At 38.2% G+C, this 22,069-nt stretch overlaps 1 protein-coding gene and 1 long non-coding RNA gene across 3 annotated transcripts in view; one reads left to right on the forward strand and one right to left on the reverse strand.

The window, feature by feature from the left end:
• Window positions 1-204: 204 nt before the first annotated feature.
• On the reverse strand, window positions 205-9,542 carry LOC121377703. Its single transcript, XR_005958648.1, has 3 exons — window positions 9,460-9,542; window positions 8,403-8,501; window positions 205-409 (listed from the first exon to the last, which is right to left on the reverse strand). It is a non-coding gene; the product is annotated as an uncharacterized LOC121377703 (long non-coding RNA).
• Window positions 9,543-20,231: 10,689 nt separating this feature from the next.
• Window positions 20,232-22,069, forward strand: part of LOC121377517 (RCC1-like G exchanging factor-like protein) — a 41,405-nt gene continuing 39,567 nt past the window's right edge. The window contains exons 1-2 of one of the 2 annotated variants that reach the window (XM_041505539.1): window positions 20,232-20,370; window positions 21,602-21,808. In XM_041505539.1, coding sequence (XP_041361473.1) covers window positions 21,604-21,808 — 205 coding nt within the window. In that variant the 5' untranslated portion in view covers window positions 20,232-20,370; window positions 21,602-21,603. Of the gene's footprint in view, window positions 20,375-21,601; window positions 21,809-22,069 lie in introns of both variants that reach the window. The other variant, XM_041505538.1, reaches the window with a different exon arrangement.

The following is a 22,069-nucleotide window of genomic DNA, read 5'->3' on the forward strand; positions in this document are numbered from 1 at the left end:
ATAGCAGGTTTCCTCTCTATGACTGTCAAAATGACAATATGTTTGACATCCCAAAAGCCGATGATTACTAGATCAATGTGCTCTAGTGGTGTCGTTAAACAAAACAAACTTGTCATTACTGGGCTACGTTGTACCTGGGAGACATAACACCCTAACATTCCCACTCCAAATTCTCATTCAGTTAAATAAAAAAACCACTGAACGGATGAATGTACATTTTATTCACATAGATATATCCGAAATAAAAAGAAAATATTTACAGCCAGACCAAGAGTAACACAAACATTTGATTGAGAGAACATGGAATCACAGAATGACGAAAATCTGAGAATGACGATTGAATGATTTCATGATGATCTCTTGACAAAACTCTTGTCTTCTCTTGTACAAATAAAATATCACCAGGAACCTAAAGGAAGAAAAAGCAAAAACAGATGATATACACAAATCTCTTGTCTTATCTGGTAAAATTATTATTATTATTTTTTTTTTATCCCAACCAGGAACCTAAGAACAAAAAAACATGATATAATATACACAAAACTCTTTTGTCTTATCTGGTAAAATTTGTATTTTAAAATATTTTTTTTTTATCCCAACCAGGAACCTTAGAGAAGAAAAAAACAAAAAGAGATGATATAGAATCCAAGCTTTCAGAATACGGAATAATAAAAAATGGATTACAAACAAGAATTCCACATACTTAAATATATCGTCTATCATAAGTTGATAAGGCAGGGCTTCTAGATTATGGTAGCCCCACTCCCATGGCTAATGATATTCAATGTTGGGCTAGTAAATAACTTCTATTGCCATGCCCGACGGCTAGTGAAAAACATTTGTTAAATATTGCAATTAAGTTATTTTGTAAATATGAATATCCTGCCCCCACCCCAAACCCCCAATGTTAGTGTTTTAAAGTTTTATCTCCCTCTTTAGGTGACATATCTGATTATTACTATTATTTAGTAACGTTGTATTAACTTAAAGTAAAGTCGGGCTAGTGAAGTTTCAATCATGGCTAGTGAAGTTTCAATCGGGGCTAGTGAAGTTACAATCAGGGCTAGTGAAGTTTCAATCAGGGCTAGTGAAGTTTTAATCGGCTAGTAATTTTTTTGAATCACTTATCCCATGTCTAGTCGATTTTATAAAAAAAATTAAAAGCCCTATTCATTAAAAATAAAAAAATATAAAAAATAAAAATATAAAAGTAAATAAAACATCATAAACAAATAAACATTCTGAGAGTACTGCTAAAGCAATTACATGTCCCATAGGGGTCGTAAAATATTTTTTCTTATCTCCTTAGTTCAAGGGCCATAACTCTGTCAAAAATGGGTAAATCGCCATGAATGTGAAACTGGATTTGTAACAGTGCTTGATAAAGCTACACACAAATTTCAGATCAATATCTTGAGGCATTGCGAAAAACTGTCCAGAAAACTATATGTGGGACAGACACACAGACAGACAAGATGGACATGAAATCTATAGTCCCTTCTGTCCAGTTGATCCAGTATGTACTAACAGAATCTGTCACCGTTGTGAGGAGTACATGTAGGTAAGGCAATTCCAACCCGAGAGATAAAATGTTTTTTGTGAAGGCCGAGATTTAATTTGTTTAAATATTTTTAAAACAATGATACGAGAAATGGCAAACAGAATTCTGAAAACCATGAGTTATGACGTCAATCGTTGAAAAACATAAGTTATGACGCCATGCATATGTAGAAATCATCCAGCACCAGGGTGCTCGACAGATTTATCTAGCACCATGCAGAAGCTGGCTAATTCCGTCCAGTGGGCAAGAATGATAATTACATGTACATATAGGTTATATATAGACTAAATATTAAATTAAAGCTGCTTATCCTGTTTTCCAAATTACATGTATGCCTTGTTTCTGTTTCGTATAAAACACTTGTGGAACTTCTACCAAAATATAATCAGCAAGACAACAATTAACATGATGCATTTACCAATATTGATAATTTATGCAAAAACTTGTTGGTAATAATTAAGTTAGGTAAAAATAGCTGTAATAGCTGAAAATAGTTTATGCTGTCTAAAAAAAACAGAAGGAAGGAATCAGTGGTTTTATTTTTATAAAACAATTTTGTGATGTCAAAATCACTATTAATCAGTACTGTCACAAACTTAATTTTAAAAATACATGAATATACGGTATATACTGACATCCAAAAGAAACTTTAAATACATAAAATGTGAATAATTTGTAAATATTGTTGCTAATCGAAAAGAACTACCGTATATCTTCGCCTATAAGTCGAATTTTTTTCACCCAAAAATTATTTTACAACTTGGGGGGTCGACTTATAAGAGGGTAAAAAAATTTCACCAAAAAATATTACTGTTTTGGGGATTATTTTACAAGTTTAATTGTTGAAGTATGCCATGTATTTATACTCAAATATGTTAATTTGACACATTTATTTTTTATAACCTATTTTTTTTTGGCATTAGAACGGTTTTGGTTATGCGAAAAGGCGTACGATCTCACTCACATGCCAAGACAACAATCATAACTAATAGTAAAAATGTAAACAATACTAACTACCTGTTGCCCGAGTTTATTTTGAAATCTGGTCACTGGCATTAATGGCTGTTCAAACAATGTTTTGGCAGTGATTAACTTCATGAATATTACTAAGCTTTCCCTTAAAATAGACTGATCTCTGCAGTTCACTTATCTAGAGCAATAGGGACACAAATCATTTGGTACAAAAACCAGTGTACTTTCCAGAGTTATCCTCCTTACATGTATTAATATGGCGGCAAAACGTGATACGGCCTCAGACCACAATTAATTTCGCTATATGTTTCTATATAGCCTTAGTGGCTATAACAGTTTTATTAATATCAGCAGGCCCGTGAAGTTTTGTATGTACCTTTGCCTGCATGGGGGACACACACCCTGAAAAGGACAACCCCTGTTGTCCAGCTCTTTCTCCCAGCATATTGGTTTAAACAGACACACCCTCTAAACCAGGCCGGAGTACACCCATTTTACACAAAAAGCACTACTTTTGCATGGGCCGGAATTACCACAAACAAGTCTTCAATGTCAACAAGTTACACATGTTTACAAACTACATGCTATCCCCTGTCACTTCAGTCAAACAGTTGCCACTTCATAGCTGTCTGCCATGAAATAATCACAGTCAAACAGCAGACTACTTGCGCGGTGAAACTTCCGGATTTTGGACAACCAAATGGGAAGATAACTGTAATCTGAGGCCTATCAGTCCATTTTATCCCCTAAAAACTGGCCCACACTAATGCATTCCAATGATATACATATTAAGCAATGCTCGGTAAGTATCGGTATGTCACCTTTAAACTGAGAGTATACAGAGGCTGTGTTAAAACACCTACCACAGTGCCTTGCCATGGCCAATTTTAGCAATGGAAACTTGAGGGACACCAACTTCAAAATGTAATAACTTTATCAAATTTTGGAATTTCTTCATACAATGAGCAGCTATTTTTTTTCTACATATGTTCTATCTGCACAGTGTTGTCTTGGAAAGATTTGAAATATTTTAAAGGAAAAAAATCAATCATTAGATTTACTTCATTTTTAATTAAATATTAAACTAAATTTAAATTTTTGAAAAACAAAAAATCTAAAACTGTAAAATTTTGCATTTTAGATATGATAAGTGGAGGCTTAGTAAAGATATGGTGACTGAATTCATGATCCATTATTAGAAATGTGTCAGAGGGATGGTGAAAGTCACAAAATTGGGGGCCATTTGCAACAAATGTTACACACTAATTTCAGGGAAAATTAGACATGATAGGCCTCATATTCAATTTGACCTGCTGTATTTACTTAATCTACTTCATTTACTGTATTAGACATGTAGCCACTTTGTAAAAGGCAAAACAGTCCATATAAATGCATATTAATATGAATATGCCCTACAGATATTACTTAGGTATACACCATAATATTTTTTTTGTTGACGACAACTTTGAAAATGAAGATTTTGTCACAAAATGCTGATATAAAATCCTACCAAGAGGTACTTGCACCATATTTTTCAGTTTCCAGTGATAACTGTTAACAAGTGTAGTCATGTGCCAGTGTCTGGGATACCTCAGTGTAGTATTTCTTGATTGGAAGGATGTTTGTAGTAATGACCACTGAATATGCATTATGGATTATTCTGCCATATGTATTACAAGCCAAATGTTAACCTTTTTGGCACATTTTCTGCAATAAACTTGACAAGTATACCAGCATCTGATTACTGAACACAATAAATACATTCAGACAGCATAGAATATTAGCCTATTAGATTTTCTAAGGATAAAAGACCATTTTTGAAAAATGACTGAAATGTGTAATTTACATAAATGTAGGTGAAATGTATTATTAGAGTACTTAATCTTGTTAAAAACTGTATACTATTTATTTAAAGTGTTTAATTACATTTAGTAGTGATATATTCATTATATTTAAATCTTCTGTCCAATTGCAATAATTGAGAAACTCTTTAAAATTCAATATGTAAAAAAAATCAAAATCTCAATATTGACTAACAAAATCCAACTTTTGCTCTTTTTACCAAATTATTAGCTCAAAACTGTTAAAAAATATTGCAACAACCTGTAGTAACATCAGAGGTCATTTTATGCTATTTGGAGGATATTGAAATTTAAAAGTTGAAACTTTTAATTTTAATTTTTAATAAATTCAAAAAAAAATGTTTTTTAATTTAATAAAATATTTAGAAAATAAATAAATTAGTTTTCATATTCCTTGTGGTATGCACAATCAGTCTGTGTAATTTCACCTCTCTGGTTATAATACTTTCATCAGAATCAAGCATTTAACCGGTGTAATGTGTGAACTATATCAGGCCTCAGACCACAATTAATTTCGCTATATGTTTCTATATAGCCTTAGTGGCTATAACATTTTTATTAATATCGGCAGGCCCGTGAAGTTTTGTATGTACCTTTGCCTGCATGGGGGACACACACCCTGAAAAGGACAACCCCTGTTGTCCAGCTCTTTCTCCCAGCATATTGGTTTAAACAGACACACCCTCTAAACCAGGCCGGAGTACACCCATTTTACACAAAAAGCACTACTTTTGCATGGGCCGGAATTACCACAAACAAGTCTTCAATGTCAACAAGTTACACATGTTTACAAACTACATGCTATCCCCTGTCACTTCAGTCAAACAGTTGCCACTTCATAGCTGTCTGCCATGAAATAATCACAGTCAAACAGCAGACTACTTGCGCGGTGAAACTTCCGGATTTTGGACAACCAAATGGGAAGATAACTGTAATCTGAGGCCTATACTTTCAGTTTTATCGTAGTGATCTGTTGTCAGTGTTTATAAATAAAGTCGTTGTCTGTGCACAAAACCATCTGTACAGTACTATACAGTAACAGTCAAACAGCTTTCACTCTCTACTAAGGGAATATTTCGTTTTGATGCTATGTAATAATGATAGTTTGATTGGAATAGTCTGATCATATTGCGATGTACAAAACGTGAAAACCGAAGTTTGTAAAATAATTTTTTTTTGTTCAAATATTATTGTTCTCGTGCTGAAAATAAGAAATATTTCAATATTTATAAGTAGTTTTTCATGGGTCGACTTATAAACGGGTCAATAAAAAAATACGTTTTCAGGGCTTGAAATTAGGGACTCGACTTATAGCCGAGATCGACTTATAGGCGAAGATATACGGTAATTTAGAAACCATCTTACAAACACTTTGCATGTATCAGAAAGGAAATTTTGGGTATGGCACTATCTTAGACAAAATGATGAATAGTTAAATAGAATGATATATTTATATAGATAATCTTTGTTCACTTTGCTTTGTATATATATATATATATTACTTCCTGAAAGGGTCATCCTGCTGCGCATATGAAAAGAATCATTTTATAATCATTTAAAGCCAACATTAATCATACAGTAATGATAAGAGTAATTAGTTTTGGGTACAGCATTTTACCCATTTTACCCTCTGGCAGAAACCCTGGCCAGTATATATGCACGGAGAACAACAAATGTAAATATATACAGTGAAACCCCTCTAACCCGGACACCCTTGGGAGTAAAAAGTAAAGTTTGTTTTATTTAACGACGGCTCTAGAGCACATTGACTTTTTTATCTTATCATCGGCTATTGGACGTCAAACATATGGTCATTCTGACACTGGTTTTTTTAAGAGGAAACCCGCTGTCGCCACATAGGCTACTCTTTTTACGACAGGCAGCAAGGGATCTTTTATTTGCGCTTCCCACAGGCAGGATAGCACAAACCATGGCCTTTGTGGATCACTGGTTGGTGCAAGTGGTTTACACCTACCCATTGAGCCTTGCGGAGCACTCACTCAGGGTTTGGAGTCGGTATCTGGATTAAAAATCCCATGCCTCGACTGGGATCCGAACCCAGTACCTACCAGCCTGTAGACCGATGGCCTAACCACGAATCCACCGAGGCCGGTCCCCTTGGGAGTAAGACAAAAGTCTGGTACTAAGAAGGATCCAGTTTAGAGAAGTTAAGTTCTATACTGTTTTTTTAAAAAGGGATTGTGTACAATGTCCGGTATTGAAGAAATTCCGGTTTAGAGAGGGTCCGGTCTTGAGAGGTTTCACTGTATGTGTATAAAGCTCGGAGTACCCGTGTCTCACCGTGTCAAGTTGAGAGGTTTCGCTGTATGTGTATAAAGCTCGGAGTACCCTGTCTCACCGTGTCAAGTTGAGAGGTTTCGCTGTATGTGTATAAAGCTCGGAGTACCCGTGTCTCACCGTGTCAAGTTGAGAGGTTTCGCTGTATGTGTATAAAGCTCGGAGTACCCCCGTCTCACTGTGTCAAGTTGAGAGGTTTCACCGTATGTGTATAAAGCTCGGAGTACCCGTGTCTCACCGTGTCAAGTTGAGAGGTTTCACCGTATGTGTATAAAGCTCGGAGTACCCGTGTCTCACCGTGTCAAGTTGAGAGGTTTCGCTGTATGTGTATAAAGCTCGGAGTACCCGTGTCTCACCGTGTCAAGTTGAGAGGTTTCGCTGTATGTGTATAAAGCTCGGAGTACCCCCGTCTCACCGTGTCAAGTTGAGAGGTTTCACTGTATGTGTATAAAGCTCGGAGTACCCCCGTCTCACCGTGTCAAGTTGAGAGGTTTCACTGTATGTGTATAAGCTCGGAGTACCCGTGTCTCACCGTGTCAAGTTGAGAGGTTTCGCCGTATGTGTATAAAGCTCGGAGTACCCGTGTCTCACCGTGTCAAGTTGAGAGGTTTCGCTGTATGTGTATAAAGCTCGGAGTACCCGTGTCTCACCGTGTCAAGTTGAGAGGTTTCACTGTATGTGTATAAGCTCGGAGTACCCGTGTCTCACCGTGTCAAGTTGAGAGGTTTCACTGTATGTGTATAAAGCTCGGAGTACCCCCGTCTCACTGTGTCAAGTTGAGAGGTTTCGCTGTATGTGTATAAAGCTCGGAGTACCCGTGTCTCACCGTGTCAAGTTGAGAGGTTTCACCGTATGTGTATAAAGCTCGGAGTACCTCTGTCTTACTGTGTCAAGTTGAGAGGTTTCACTGTATGTGTATAAGCTCGGAGTACCCGTGTCTCACCGTGTCAAGTTGAGAGGTTTCGCTGTATGTGTATAAAGCTCGGAGTACCCATGTCTCACCGTGTCAAGTTGAGAGGTTTCGCTGTATGTGTATAAAGCTCGGAGTACCCCTGTCTCACCTTGTCAAGTTGAGAGGTTTCGCTGTATGTGTATAAAGCTCGGAGTACCCCCGTCTCACCGTGTCAAGTTGAGAGGTTTCGCTGTATGTGTATAAAGCTCGGAGTACCTGTGTCTCACCGTGTCAAGTTGAGAGGTTTCGCTGTATGTGTATAAAGCTCGGAGTACCCTGTCTCACCGTGTCAAGTTGAGAGGTTTCGCTGTATGTGTATAAAGCTCGGAGTACCCGTGTCTCACCGTGTCAAGTTGAGAGGTTTCGCTGTATGTGTATAAAGCTCGGAGTACCCGTGTCTAGCCGTGTCAAGTTGAGAGGTTTCGCTGTATGTGTATAAAGCTCGGAGTACCCGTGTCTCACCGTGTCAAGTTGAGAGGTTTCGCTGTATGTGTATAAAGCTCGGAGTACCCGTGTCTCACCGTGTCAAGTTGAGAGGTTTCGCTGTATGTGTATAAAGCTCGGAGTACCCGTGTCTCACCGTGTCAAGTTGAGAGGTTTCGCTGTATGTGTATAAAGCTCGGAGTACCCGTGTCTCACCGTGTCAAGTTGAGAGGTTTCGCTGTATGTGTATAAAGCTCGGAGTACCCCTGTCTCACCGTGTCAAGTTGAGAGGTTTTGCTGTATGTGTATAAAGCTCGGAGTACCCCTGTCTCACCGTGTCAAGTTACGCCTCCTGCAATTCTGCAGGTAGAGGATTCTTCGGATGTTTGCTCTCAAAATGCTGCTTGTATGTTTTCGGGTCTGGCATCATACTCTGAAAGAAAACAAGCAAGGTATCATCTCTAATGCCAGTGTCGAAACACTAGGACAAAATACATGGATATATAGAGATTATTATACGAGCTTGTGTGTCGTACTGATTTTACGAAACGAGTGTCAGAATTTTTGTACATGAATCCCGACACGAGTTTTGTAAAACCATTATGACTCACACGCGAGTGTAATAATTTCTTTATTATCCATATTATTGTTGTTGTTTTCTTTATGAATAACGAGACCCAACACAAAATGTTTCAGCCACAACTAGAAGGAGACAACGAAGTGACATCATATTTCAAATGCACAGTCTGAGCTAGGACTGGAGAAGCAATGTCATGTTATGACGTCGCTTCCCAAAATTACATCATTACATTTGTTATTATATGTGTGCTTCATATGATTATTATCAACTTGGTTTATGAATAATAAACCCTGATATCAGCTAAATTCCAGAAGTTTTCAAGCAATTTTACGTGATGTTTTGACAATGTTATTACATTGCTGTGATGCTAATTGGTGGTCTCATTTTGTCTTATTTTTCAGAGGATTTTTTTTTTTTCATTTATTAACAAAGTTTTAAAGCCCACTTTCCATTGACATGATTTCAAGTGCAAGTTTATTGACAGACAGGATAGCACATACCACGACCTTTGATATATACCAGTTGTGGTGCACTGGCTGAAATGAGAAATAGCCAAATAGGCCCACCGACAGGGATCGATAAGCGAGCGCTCTACCACTGGGCTACGTGCCGCCCCTCTGAACCCAGAGCTGCAGTGTGTAAGACATGTATGTTACAATGTGTGGAGACGAAGACACTCACCATGCAGATTGTGCATTTATACACGAGCGCCTGTTCGGCCGATTTCTTCTGAGACATGCCGCCCCTCTGAACCCAGAGCTGCAGTGTGTAAGACATGTATGTTACAATGTGTGGAGACGAAGACACTCACCATGCAGACTGTGCATTTATACACGAGCGCCTGTTCGGCCGATTTCTTCTGAGACATGCCGCCCCTCTGAACCCAGAGCTGCAGTGTGTAAGACATGTATGTTACAATGTGTGGAGACGAAGACACTCACCATGCAGATTGTGCATTTATACACGAGCGCCTGTTCGGCCGATTTCTTCTGAGACATGCCGCCCCTCTGAACCCAGAGCTGCAGTGTGTAAGACATGTATGTTACAATGTGTGGAGACGAAGACACTCACCATGCAGATTGTGCATTTATACACGAGCGCCTGTTCGGCCGATTTCTTCTGAGACATGCCGCCCCTCTGAACCCAGAGCTGCAGTGTGTAAGACATGTATGTTACAATGTGTGGAGACGAAGACACTCACCATGCAGACTGTGCATTTATACACGAGCGCCTGTTCGGCCGATTTCTTCTGAGACATGCCGCCCCTCTGAACCCAGAGCTGCAGTGTGTAAGACATGTATGTTACAATGTGTGGAGACGAAGACACTCACCATGCAGATTGTGCATTTATACACGAGCGCCTGTTCGGCCGATTTCTTCTGAGACATGCCGCCCCTCTGAACCCAGAGCTGCAGTGTGTAAGACATGTATGTTACAATGTGTGGAGACGAAGACACTCACCATGCAGATTGTGCATTTATACACGAGCGCCTGTTCGGCCGATTTCTTCTGAGACATGTCGCCCCTCTGAACCCAGAGCTGCAGTGTGTAAGACATGTATGTTACAATGTGTGGAGACAATGACACTCACCATGCAGACTGTGCATTTATACACGAGCGCCTGTTCGGCCGATTTCTTCTGAGACATGCCGCCCCTCTGAACCCAGAGCTGCAGTGTGTAAGACATGTATGTTACAATGTGTGGAGACGAAGACACTCACCATGCAGATTGTGCATTTATACACGAGCGCCTGTTCGGCCGATTTCTTCTGAGACATGCCGCCCCTCTGAACCCAGAGCTGCAGTGTGTAAGACATGTATGTTACAATGTGTGGAGACGAAGACACTCACCATGCAGATTGTGCATTTATACACGAGCGCCTGTTCGGCCGATTTCTTCTGAGACATGTCGCCCCTCTGAACCCAGAGCTGCAGTGTGTAAGACATGTATGTTACAATGTGTGGAGACAATGACACTCACCATGCAGACTGTGCATTTATACACGAGCGCCTGTTCGGCCGATTTCTTCTGAGACATGCCGCCCCTCTGAACCCAGAGCTGCAGTGTGTAAGACATGTATGTTACAATGTGTGGAGACGAAGACACTCACCATGCAGATTGTGCATTTATACACGAGCGCCTGTTCGGCCGATTTCTTCTGAGACATGCCGCCCCTCTGAACCCAGAGCTGCAGTGTGTAAGACATGTATGTTACAATGTGTGGAGACAATGACACTCACCATGCAGACTGTGCATTTATACACGAGCGCCTGTTCGGCCGATTTCTTCTGAGACGTGCCGCCTTTCTTCATTGCAGCTTTCTTCTCCTGGTTCTTCATCTGCGACTGAATCTTCTGATGTCCACGTGCCATAGTGGAAGGCTATATTTTAAAACATGAGGAAAATAAAATCAATATGGCTACCAAAAGTATTGAGCCGTGTAACCATTACGAGGTCGATACGATCTGAGATCGGATTTCCACATAATTAAAATTGTGTTATTTAAAAAAAAAAATCTTTGACTCTGTTTAAAGCCAACCCATCACACTCATTTTTTTTATCACTGTGGTGCAGGGGTGTAACATTCTCTTTGACAATGGCCAATACAGCACAAATCCCCTTGTTTTCTTCGAGATACAATTAAGATTTTGAATAAAAGTCAGTATCTATCTGTGATATTTGTATTTTTGCACAGTTCTTTACACTGTGTTTTTATTTAAATCTTGAATTTTTATATTGATGTTAACCATCACTTTATTTGTTTGCATTACCATAGTTTGACACCCAAAAGCTGATGAATTTTTCGTGCTAGGGTGTCGTTAAACATTCATTCATTCATTTTTTTATGAAATTTTTATGCCAAAAACATGACTTACAGGCGGGTATATATGGTACATTTAAAGGCACACTCTACATATACTTTCAGCCCGTGAAAATGGACACTATTTGTTTTTTTACAAACATGCAACAGACATTTGGATAAGGATATAACAGAAAGAAGCTAAAGAAAAAGAAAGAAAGAAATGTTTTATTTAACGACGCACTCAACACATTTTATTTACGGTTATATGACGTCAGACATATGGTTCAGGACCACACAGATTTTGAGAGGAAACCCGCTGTCGCCACTACATGGGCTACTCTTCCGATTGGCAGCAAGGGATCTTTTATTTGCGCTTCCCACAGGCAGGATAGCACAAACCATGGCCTTTGTTGAACCAATTATGGATCACTGGTCGGTGAAAGTGGTTTACACCTACCCATTGAGCCTTGTGGAGCAGTCACTCAGGGTTTGGAGTCGGTATCTGGATTAAAAATCCCATGCCTCGACTGGGATCCGAACCCAGTACCTACCAGCCTGTAGACCGATGGCCTGCCACGACGCCACCGAGGCCGGTTAGAAAGAAGCTAAAGTCTGTGATGTTTAAACAGGGAAATACCATAAAGTAATTAAGAGCTCGTCTGAGACACACATTTAATTAAATTTTTAGTAAATCACAGTACTAAAAGTTGTCTCCAATGGTAATAGGACGTCATCACGATTAGCACAAATTAGTCTGACGTCACACAGTTTAAACAAATCTTATGAAAACGTTATGCTCAGGTATATATGTTTGTAGGGTGTATACTACCAAATCAAATCCCACTGACGACAATAGTAACATGTGTGGCTAAAACTCCTGTCTAAATCAACATAAATACCATGGATATAAATACTGCCACCCCTCATCTTTAAAGTGCATCAGAAAAAATTGGGGGTGAAGATGCTCATTTCAGAGCATCTATGACTACCCTAGTTCCGCACAATTTTTTTTTACTTTTTTTCACAGGTACCCCTCACGTTTCAAGCACATGACTAATTGACACAGTGGTACTAGATGAAATAAAATTGCATACATTTTTTCTCCTAGATGAAACTTTTTTTTGTACACCCAACACACTCCCATTTATCACCAATCACAGGACTTGTGGTGTTAACTTCTCTATCAAAAGTTAGGTGCATCTCAAACTTTGACCCAGTCGGAAGTTATTTGGTTTAGTACTACCTGTAAACAAATGACCCATTGACAGCAACACATTATTACCTCGAGACCTTGCAAATTTGCATATTATTATTAACTGGGTTAATACACTAAATTATTACATGGGTTTATGACATGGGTAACTTATTTTATTACTTGATAAAATTTTGTTTTTTTATTTCTTCATTATTTCATCATTAACTTATTTTATTATTACAATGTATTACAAATTATAAAAGATACACACAAATTAAAGCAGAAAAGGTGATTTCATAGGCTGGTTGGGTCACAGAAAACAATTAAATGTAACAAAATCCACAAAAACCTCTTAAACATATTCACAAAGTCTTCTTCTTGTAATTACTGTGAGGCAAACATAATTTTTTTATCTAAACCATGAGTGACTGTATCGCAACCAACACATTATTATTAGACTCATGTGCTGGGGTGTTCTCAGAAAGAAAAAAAAAGGTATTGTTCGGTGGGGACTTTCAGATAATTGTCTTTGAAAAGAAAGAAATATTTGTCTCAGCCTTGGTTCGACGTCCAACTGTGACACCAAGTAACTAGACACAGAGACAGTTCGAATGTAGCAGGTGTTAAAGAGTTATCAGTGTCGGTCATCCATCATTCTGTCACTTTTATGATAAATGAGACATAAATTAAATGCTACATTGGGTCGACTTGTTCATGTTAGACATTACCAAAGTCATACATATATATATATATATATATAGTGAAACCCTTTAAACCGGACACCTATGGAATGAATGAATGAATGTTTAACAACACCCCAGCACAAAAAATACATCGGATATTGGGAGGCAAACTATGGTAAATGCAAAAATAATAGGACACCTACGGGACCAGGTTAAAAAACAGTCCGGTTTTAAGGTTTAAAGAGGGTCTTTTTTTACACTGATATTTAACAAGCCCGTGGTCACCTGAGTAAAATATTGACCCCACCTACACATGGATTGCACAACCTCCATATTCCTTGGGGGTGGGGGAGGGAAGGGAAGGGAAGGAAAGGGAAGCAAATGGTTTATTTAATGACGCACTCAGGGCCAGCTCTGGGTAATCAGAACATTTTGCCAAATCATCTTAAAAATACAAAATCTGTAGCTATTTTACAACAAAATATTATGTATTACACACATTTTTTTTGGGCCAAATTAAAATAAAATTTGCCAAGTGTTCTTAAAATTTGCAAGTGGTGAATTTGGCCCTGGATGCACTAAACACATTTCATTTACGGTGTAAAAGTCCAAATTCACAAATTTGTTTCTGCATGAATAAAAGAAGTTTCCCACAAAATCTGGTTGGAAGTGGTTGTGCAGTTTTGGTGCAGAAGTTAAAAATGTGAAAAGTTTACGCACAATGGGCGATGGATAAAAATGGATTACAGTAGGTAGCATGAACCTAAGACCTGTGAACAATAAAGGGACTGCGACAGATGGTTGGCTTTCAGGGAATTCCCATTTTTCTGACGGTCTGATTTTGAGTGGTTTCACTGTATATTTTATTGTAGTAATGTTATATATACTGAGCAGTGTTTCTGCCAGAAAGAAATTTTTGGGTATGGCGCTATGGAATTGAATGCAACCACAGTATGAGGGCCTCCTCAAGAAAGAAAATGGGTTAAGTTGAGGGTTAAGAAAATCATACAGTAATGATAAGAATAATTAATTTTGTCAAGAGGTCAATTAACATAAAAAATAATAATCTGCAAAACCTTTTGGGTATGGCACCATACCTGTTTTACCCTCAAGCAGAAACCCTGCTGAGGTCATGCCATACTTTTTTTTTTTTTATCCCAGTGCCCCCTTTCCTTTCTTTCCTTTGAATTCCATCTCATTTCTTCCCGATCTGGCAACTCCTCCTATCTTTCAACTTCTTTCGCTGTCCACCTCCACATCGCAGTCCTTGTCTCTCCAACTGCGACAGGTGCTTGTCTCTTGTGGCTATCTGTGCCACACACCTGTTCCCCATCAGCTTTTAGCTGTGGGCTTAGTCTGACCACTTCGGGGAGTGTTCAGTAGTGGAAGTGGAAGTGGAACTCAATTTACATGCCCCTGTCCATTCAAGGTTCAGGCACGCCCACCCCGGGTCCAGCCTCTGACTTCGCCAGGGGTCGGTCCCAGGGCGGGAGGGGGTGTTCAGTAGTTACTTCTGGCATTGTTAAGAATCACTTATAACCACCTACTATGCACCCTTACTACCGGTGGTCGTTAGTTAGTGCCGTGGGTCAGACCTAGCTTGCATGACTGCACCCATGGAGTAAGTTGAGACAGGTAGGCGATGGTGTGGACAGCTCAGAAGACAGAGTCGGAGAAAATTGACAGAAAGGGTTGAAACAGATTGAAATTGTGGGAGAAATTGGAAAGTTTTTTATATTAAGATAACGAGAATGATAGGCAGAGGGTGATAGATGAGAAAGATGAATGCTTGTGTGAGCCAGCTTTGACGGGATTTGAACCACTGTCGTCAGCTTGATTGTCCAGCAGCTTATCCACTAGACCACGGAGCTCATACTTATGCCATACTTATTTAATGATATTGATATTGTATAAAAGCCTACATTTGTAAAATTTAAGATCAATGTTTATATCATGGCCATAATGCTTCCAATGAAGAAAACTAAAAAGGTAATTTGGCCATTTTGTGGCAATACAATGTTCAGCGTCTTGCGTGTAAAAATGTAATAATATTTTAAAATAAAAAGATTTTTTTTTTTTTTTTATCATTACATTTCCCCATACATTTCTCGTTCAGTGACACACTAATATGGTAATCAATATGTAACCTCAGTTTCAGTTGCGAACCAGAAAGCAGTCTGATATCACATGGACAAAAAAGCTTGTTTTGCTTAACAACACCACTAGAGCACATTGACTTATTAATCATCAGCTACTGGATGTCAAACATTTGGTAATTTTTACATATATACAGTCGTAGAGAGAAAACCTGCTACATTTTTCCATTAGTAGCAAGGGATCGTTGATATGCATTGATCATCCCACAGACAGGATAGCATATATACATGTACCGCAGCCTTTGATATACCAGTAATGGTGCACTGACAGGGATCAATCCTGAGCTGACTGTACATCAAGCGAATGCTTTACCACTGGGCGGCAATGTTCAGCATCTTACAAGTAAATGTTCTGATTGTTATGATAAAAATGTAATATGGTAATATTTTCAAATTCTGAAGAACAAATAAGCAGTTTTTTATCATTAAATTTCCCCATACATTTCTTGTTTAGTGACACACTAAATATGGTAATCATGTGACAATATGTAACCTCAGTTTCACTGTCGAGGACCAGAAAGCAGTCAGACATCACGTGGAGTAAAACTATATATATTTGCACTGCAAGCATGAAGGGATATTTTGTTGATCATGCAGTCTTTGTTTGCCATCAGCAAAATGAAGGCAAGCTGAATATCACTTTCCTGAAGTGGTGCTAAGCCATCAATCACATGAAGTTTCAAATATTAAATCATTAAACCTTTTATTGCAAGGTGATCAATTTGCCGCTCTCCTAAAACCTTCCAGGCAAATGCGTAGGGGAGCGGGAGTGATTACTCCCATTTCCTGTTGAAGACTGTTACTCAGGGCTAGCTCTGGGAGAGCAAAACAATTCGCCAAATTGTCTATTAAACTTAAAAAATTACAGAAATCGACAGTTATTTTCTAAAAAAATGTCAGTTATTACATGAAATTATTTCCCCAAACTAAAATAAAATTTGACAGCTGCTTTCAAAATTCACAGTTGGTGAATTTGGCGAGTGTCACAGCTAGCCCTGGATACTTTACAAGCAAACAGTAAAGAAATGATTCCAAGTCGAAATTTTAGGAGAGTCGTAATTTTAGGGGATACATGTATATGGTACTTAACAAAAATTTAGACATAAAAGTTAAATTTAAAATTTGTTTTTTTTAAAGACACCACTAGAGCACATCGATTAATTAATCATTGGCTACTGGATGTCAAACATTTGGTAATTATGACTCGTGGTCATCAGAGGAAACTTTTGTCCTAATGCAGCCAGGGATATTTTATATGCACTTTCATATAGACAGGAAAGCACATACCATGGCCTTTGACCAGTTGTGGTGCACTGGTAGGAATGAGAAAAAGCCCAATCAGTTGAATGGATCTACCGAGGTGGTTCGATCCTGTGATGTAAGCACCTCCAGCGAGCACTAAACTGACTGAGCTAAATCTTGCCTCAAATTCAGACATGAAATCAGGGTTCGAATTTCACCATGGCGCCGACAGCAATTGCTGTAGGTGCCCTCCTTACTTGCCGTTATGCCTCTAAAATATTACAGTGTCGACGGCAAGAAACATGCTGACACAAAATCTAACATGAAAAATCACATCTATCGAAGTCGGGCTGCTTGTTGACACACTAAGTGACAGGTCAGTTATACCAGGATATAAAACAAAACATGATGAAAATGCCCATAAAAATAATGTTATTTACAACAGTTTACGTTGACGACATTTATAAATATATTCTTGGTGACTTACACATTAGTGATTTTAAATATCATATCAACCAATATATCTTTTCGACTTGGCAAGATGATTAGGATGTTGCAGTCACAAACAAACTTCATTTTGTCAAGCTAATGCTGAGTGGCAGTCCTCCTACAGACAGCACAGGAAGGATGAAGTAGTTTTGTGCCGTGCCCGCATATTTGACACATTCATTTATTTTAACCCTCTAGTGCCCAAGTACTCAAAATAAATACCAAAAATTATCACATTCATTCAACTTATAGGTGGTAGTGTACATTGAACACTTCCAAGTTAACTTTTGAATTTTCATAAATTTGTATATACTTTTAATAATGTAGCATACCTCCAACTTGCCTTGGTGCCCTAATTGTTGTTATTAAACAGAAAGCAACACTTACCGTGCCTCCCCAAAATTTAAATTCGACCACTGTGAAATGATTATCAAATTTATTCACAGAGACAACAATGTAATATACCGTATTGTTCCTATTTGTAGCGCCCGGGCGCGATGCAAAACACAAAGGGGGCACGCTAATTAGAGTACTTTTTTAAACGATGTTACGGTGTCGGTGTAAATACATACCGGTATGTTTGTACTTCCGGTTTTGAACAGCGTTAACGGAGTGTCGTGCGTTCATTCTGCGTGGAGATAACAGTGACATACATTTGATAAACGACATGTGTGACATACTGTTCGCCCATACTAGTGTCGTAGTGCTTCACCTGTTTGGATTTTATTTGTTTACCGATTATAATCATTGCAAGTCGGCAGTCAGGTAAGCCAGTTTTACTATTTTACGGTTACCGTTTCATGACACATTTCTCGTGATCATAGGGGGCGCTTATATTAGAGGAGGCGGTACAAATAGGAACAATACGGTATGTGTCATCAGATTTCTATATAACTTTCATATTAGTAAAATTGCTACAGCGATTTCTTAGGAAAGGAGTATATATCCTTGACCTATCAAACCCCGTCCACTTAACGAGATCTAACTGCAGACTAGTCACCTGGTATATTAAAGTTTGTTTTTGTTTAATGACACCACTAGAGCACATTGATTTATTAAACATCGGCTATTGGACATCAAACATAAACATTAGTAGCAAGGGATCTTTTATATATGCACTATCCCATAGACAGGATAAAACATACCACAGCCTTTGATGTACCAGTCGTACACTGGCTGAAGCAAAAAATAGCCCAATTAATTAATTGGCCCACCGACGGAGATCGATCCCAGACCGACCATGTATCAAGCAAGTGCTTTACTACTGGGCTACATCCCTCTCTTCTTGTATATTAAAATAATAATAATAATAATATAGAAAATAATTAAGAAATTATTGATCGTTTTGAATTTGAAAGATATTTAATTTACTGAAGGAGGGAGTAGGGAGAGAGACACACACATATATATATATAGAGAGAGAGAGAGAAAGAGAGAGAGAGAGAGAGAGAGAGAGAGAGAGAGAGAGAGAGAGAGAGAGAGAGAGAAAGACAAAGACAGATGGGGAGAGGAGAGACAGAGCGGATACAGAGATAGTGAAAGAGAGATAGACAGAAATACAGAGCGCGGATACAGAGAGAGAGAGAGAGAGAGAGAGAGAGAGAGAGAGAGAGAGAGAGAGAGAGAGAGTTTTTTTTTTTTTTTTTTTTTTTTATGAGGAGAGAGAGAGAGAGACAGAGAGAGAAAATGGATGTGACAAACTTAGTTACGACTCCTCCTCCATTTATAAAGAGAAGTGAATCCGACGTCAAATTCAGTTTACAGACATAAACATGGTAGTGATTTCCCTAGAAATTTGGCAAGGCATGGTAGACCAAACACTTTTGGGGATTTTCACAATTTTCGGGGCACTTGTTTTTCATTAAAGGGACATTCCCGAGTTTGCTGCAATTTTATAGATGTTATCGACTAACAGAGACTTTTTGACGATTGTAATAACATATCAATATATTTTTCTGCATAACATATTGGTGGCTGTATATTAAATGTGCTTCTGATCATTCTAATATTTGTACTTGATTAAATTTTATTTTATTTCCTAAAATATGTTTTTTTCGTAGGTACAAAATTATTTGAAGACAAAACTCCAGTTTGGGCTTCTTACAAATATTAAGACGACCAGAAACACATTGAACATACAGACACAAAACAAGAAAATAGATTTAATATGTAAGTTTAATAGTAGAAATATTTTATTAGTGGGAAACATCTTACAATGCAACAAACTCAGGAATGTCCCTTTAAAAATACACAAAAATTAATTGAAATAAAAATTAATGTAATTTATGTGCTTGCTTTAATAAATGAATGGCAAAAGATATAAAAGGCATATTTTATTAATTAATAATAGTAATACCTTTTTGGGTGTTTCATTAAGGCAATTTTAGAATTAATTTGTGAAAAGGCTTGTTTAATCTCAGGGCAGCATGGTGCTGATTAAGGTAAGATGGTGCTAAACATTTGAGGCATTGTGCTGCACCATGCTAAAACAAGCTTGGGAAAACACTACATGTGCCATTATGGGGAAAACAGTGTCGCTGCCATCATACTCATGTTGGCAGTCCGACAATCCATGACAGTCACACAAGTTCAGAAACCTACCACTACTCCATTTCCGATTATTATTTAGTAAAATTATAACAAACAAAAATGACAGAACAGTTCATAAATATATCAATAAATAACATTCAATCAACTAACACATACTCTTGAAAGAAATATTTCATTACAACTCACATAATTTAGTCTTTTGATCTTTTTGCTGGAACTAACCCAAAACACGCAGAGAACACTGACCCGGAAGTGAACTCTCTTTCGGCCTTCCACCCCCCCCCCCAACCCCAACAACCTTAGTTTTAGTATCCGTCAAAATTAATTACTATTTATAATATGCTCTAAAAAATGCTATATATTTTTTATGTTCCTAGTATCACATTTCGCGCTTTTGCCTCCATTTAATGCATTTACTCTATCCCAACATTACAATTAATTAACGTAGACTTCAAACTGAGGTGGAACAAAGAAAATGGCTGCGCCCATAAATATCAGAATTGTTTTAAAAAAATTATTTTAATAGTATTAAACATTTTGGGGTTCATGTCTCTACATGTCCTGAATTGCGGAATTGTGATTGTGTGGATTTAAACGTTTTATGTAGGTAAATATTTCAGAGAAATTTTTTATTATGGCGAGTTTAACTCTGTTTAGATCGTAGAGTGTATTTTCGTCATTCTCCTGAAATCGTGTTACGATAAAACTCCGCATGATAGTACGTTGTTGATCATACTTCAACTTGACACCAAATGATTTAAACTTGAACTTGAACATTACACTTTACTAAAAAATAAAAATAACAGGTTTACCCTGATTTTTAAAGAAATGTCCTGATATCAGGTCAGATCAGGTCAGATCAGGTCATAGGGCTTCAAACTAGTTCAAGCTGTTGTAGCGCACGCCTTGGCCGGCTCCTCCGTCCATGACAGGAAAGGTGGGGGGAGGGGAGAGGAGGGACCGCCTGCACTGGCAGGTGCAAGGGTGCACCAGCAGCCCGATCAAATCGGTAGCAGGCAGGTGGGTGTGGTGGTGGTGCTATGGAATTTGAATGGAGCAGTTAAATGCCAAAGAGAAAAGGGTGCGCAATTTTGATTGAGGGAATTTGGCGCAATTTTGAACGGTCGGTCGAAAGGTAAATGGCCGAGCTAATATAGGTTTTGATATTAGTGAATCGAGAGTAGCTCGAGGATCCGGATATTATTACATACCTTATATATAGCTGGCCCTCCTGTCCCAGAATTGGTCACTAACGAAGTCAGAGGCTAAGTCCGGAGTGGGCGTGCCTGAACCTAAGTTTGATATAGGCACGTTAATACAGTTCCACTTCCACTATATATAGCTGGTATTCAAAGCTTGTGGCACCATGTTTCAACTGTTTCTCAACTGAAATAATGCAACAAATGAACACACAAACCAAAAATGTATAACCTGCTGTACTCCCTAAATCCTGATTGAAGTACTTGCATCATTATTAACAAAAAATAAATCTTCCAACGACATAAACAATTTCCCCTAAAATTTGCTAAATAGAGGGAAGCAACTTGCCTTGCATATTAAGAAAAGTATTGACCCAATGTGGGTCCTGTACTAGGATTGCAGTCGTGGATCCAGGATTTATATTTGCTCTAGAGGTGTCGTTAAACAAAGCAAACTTTAACCTTTATAGTTGCACCTATAGATGTTCATCTCAGTGCACCAAAAATGTTTTTGATGGGCCAAAATTTAATTCTGCGGAATCTTGTTGAATATAGTATTCATAAATGTTGAAATGATGTGTCACATAAAACTTTTATTTTACTAACTGTTGAACATTCCTTTTTCTTTTTCTCAGCAATGGCTAGTGTTATTAGTTGGTGTTCTTCAAGATACTTGATTCCTAAGTCCGTCATCTCGGTGTCTGTGCGACGTGGCGAGACGTGGAAACAGCGAGTTCTGAAGAGAGAGAAGATCAAGGAACAGGTCACGGAGTACATCGGAGTGAACGCGCAGCGAGCGGAACGAGTTTACGTTTGGGGCTGTGCGGTGACCGGGGCTTTGGGTATAAAACAATTACTTTCATTTTAACTAGAGACAGCCACATTGATCTGTAGACAAGAAAAGTTACTGACCCCCACCCCCCCAACATTTATATTTGTTTACCATGATCTCTGCAAAAAAAACAACCATATATTTTCTTAAAAACAAGAGAAAGTAGAAGACTAAGAAGAAAAACAAACAAGCCCAAAACTCTCTTAAAAAACATAATTTTCATGCTCAATTTGAATTATGTTTTTTGCATGTTCACACACACCACAGCTAT

The sequence above is a fragment of the Gigantopelta aegis genome, chromosome 7, assembly GCF_016097555.1.
Source record: "Gigantopelta aegis isolate Gae_Host chromosome 7, Gae_host_genome, whole genome shotgun sequence".
Classification (NCBI taxonomy): domain Eukaryota; kingdom Metazoa; phylum Mollusca; class Gastropoda; order Neomphalida; family Peltospiridae; genus Gigantopelta; species Gigantopelta aegis.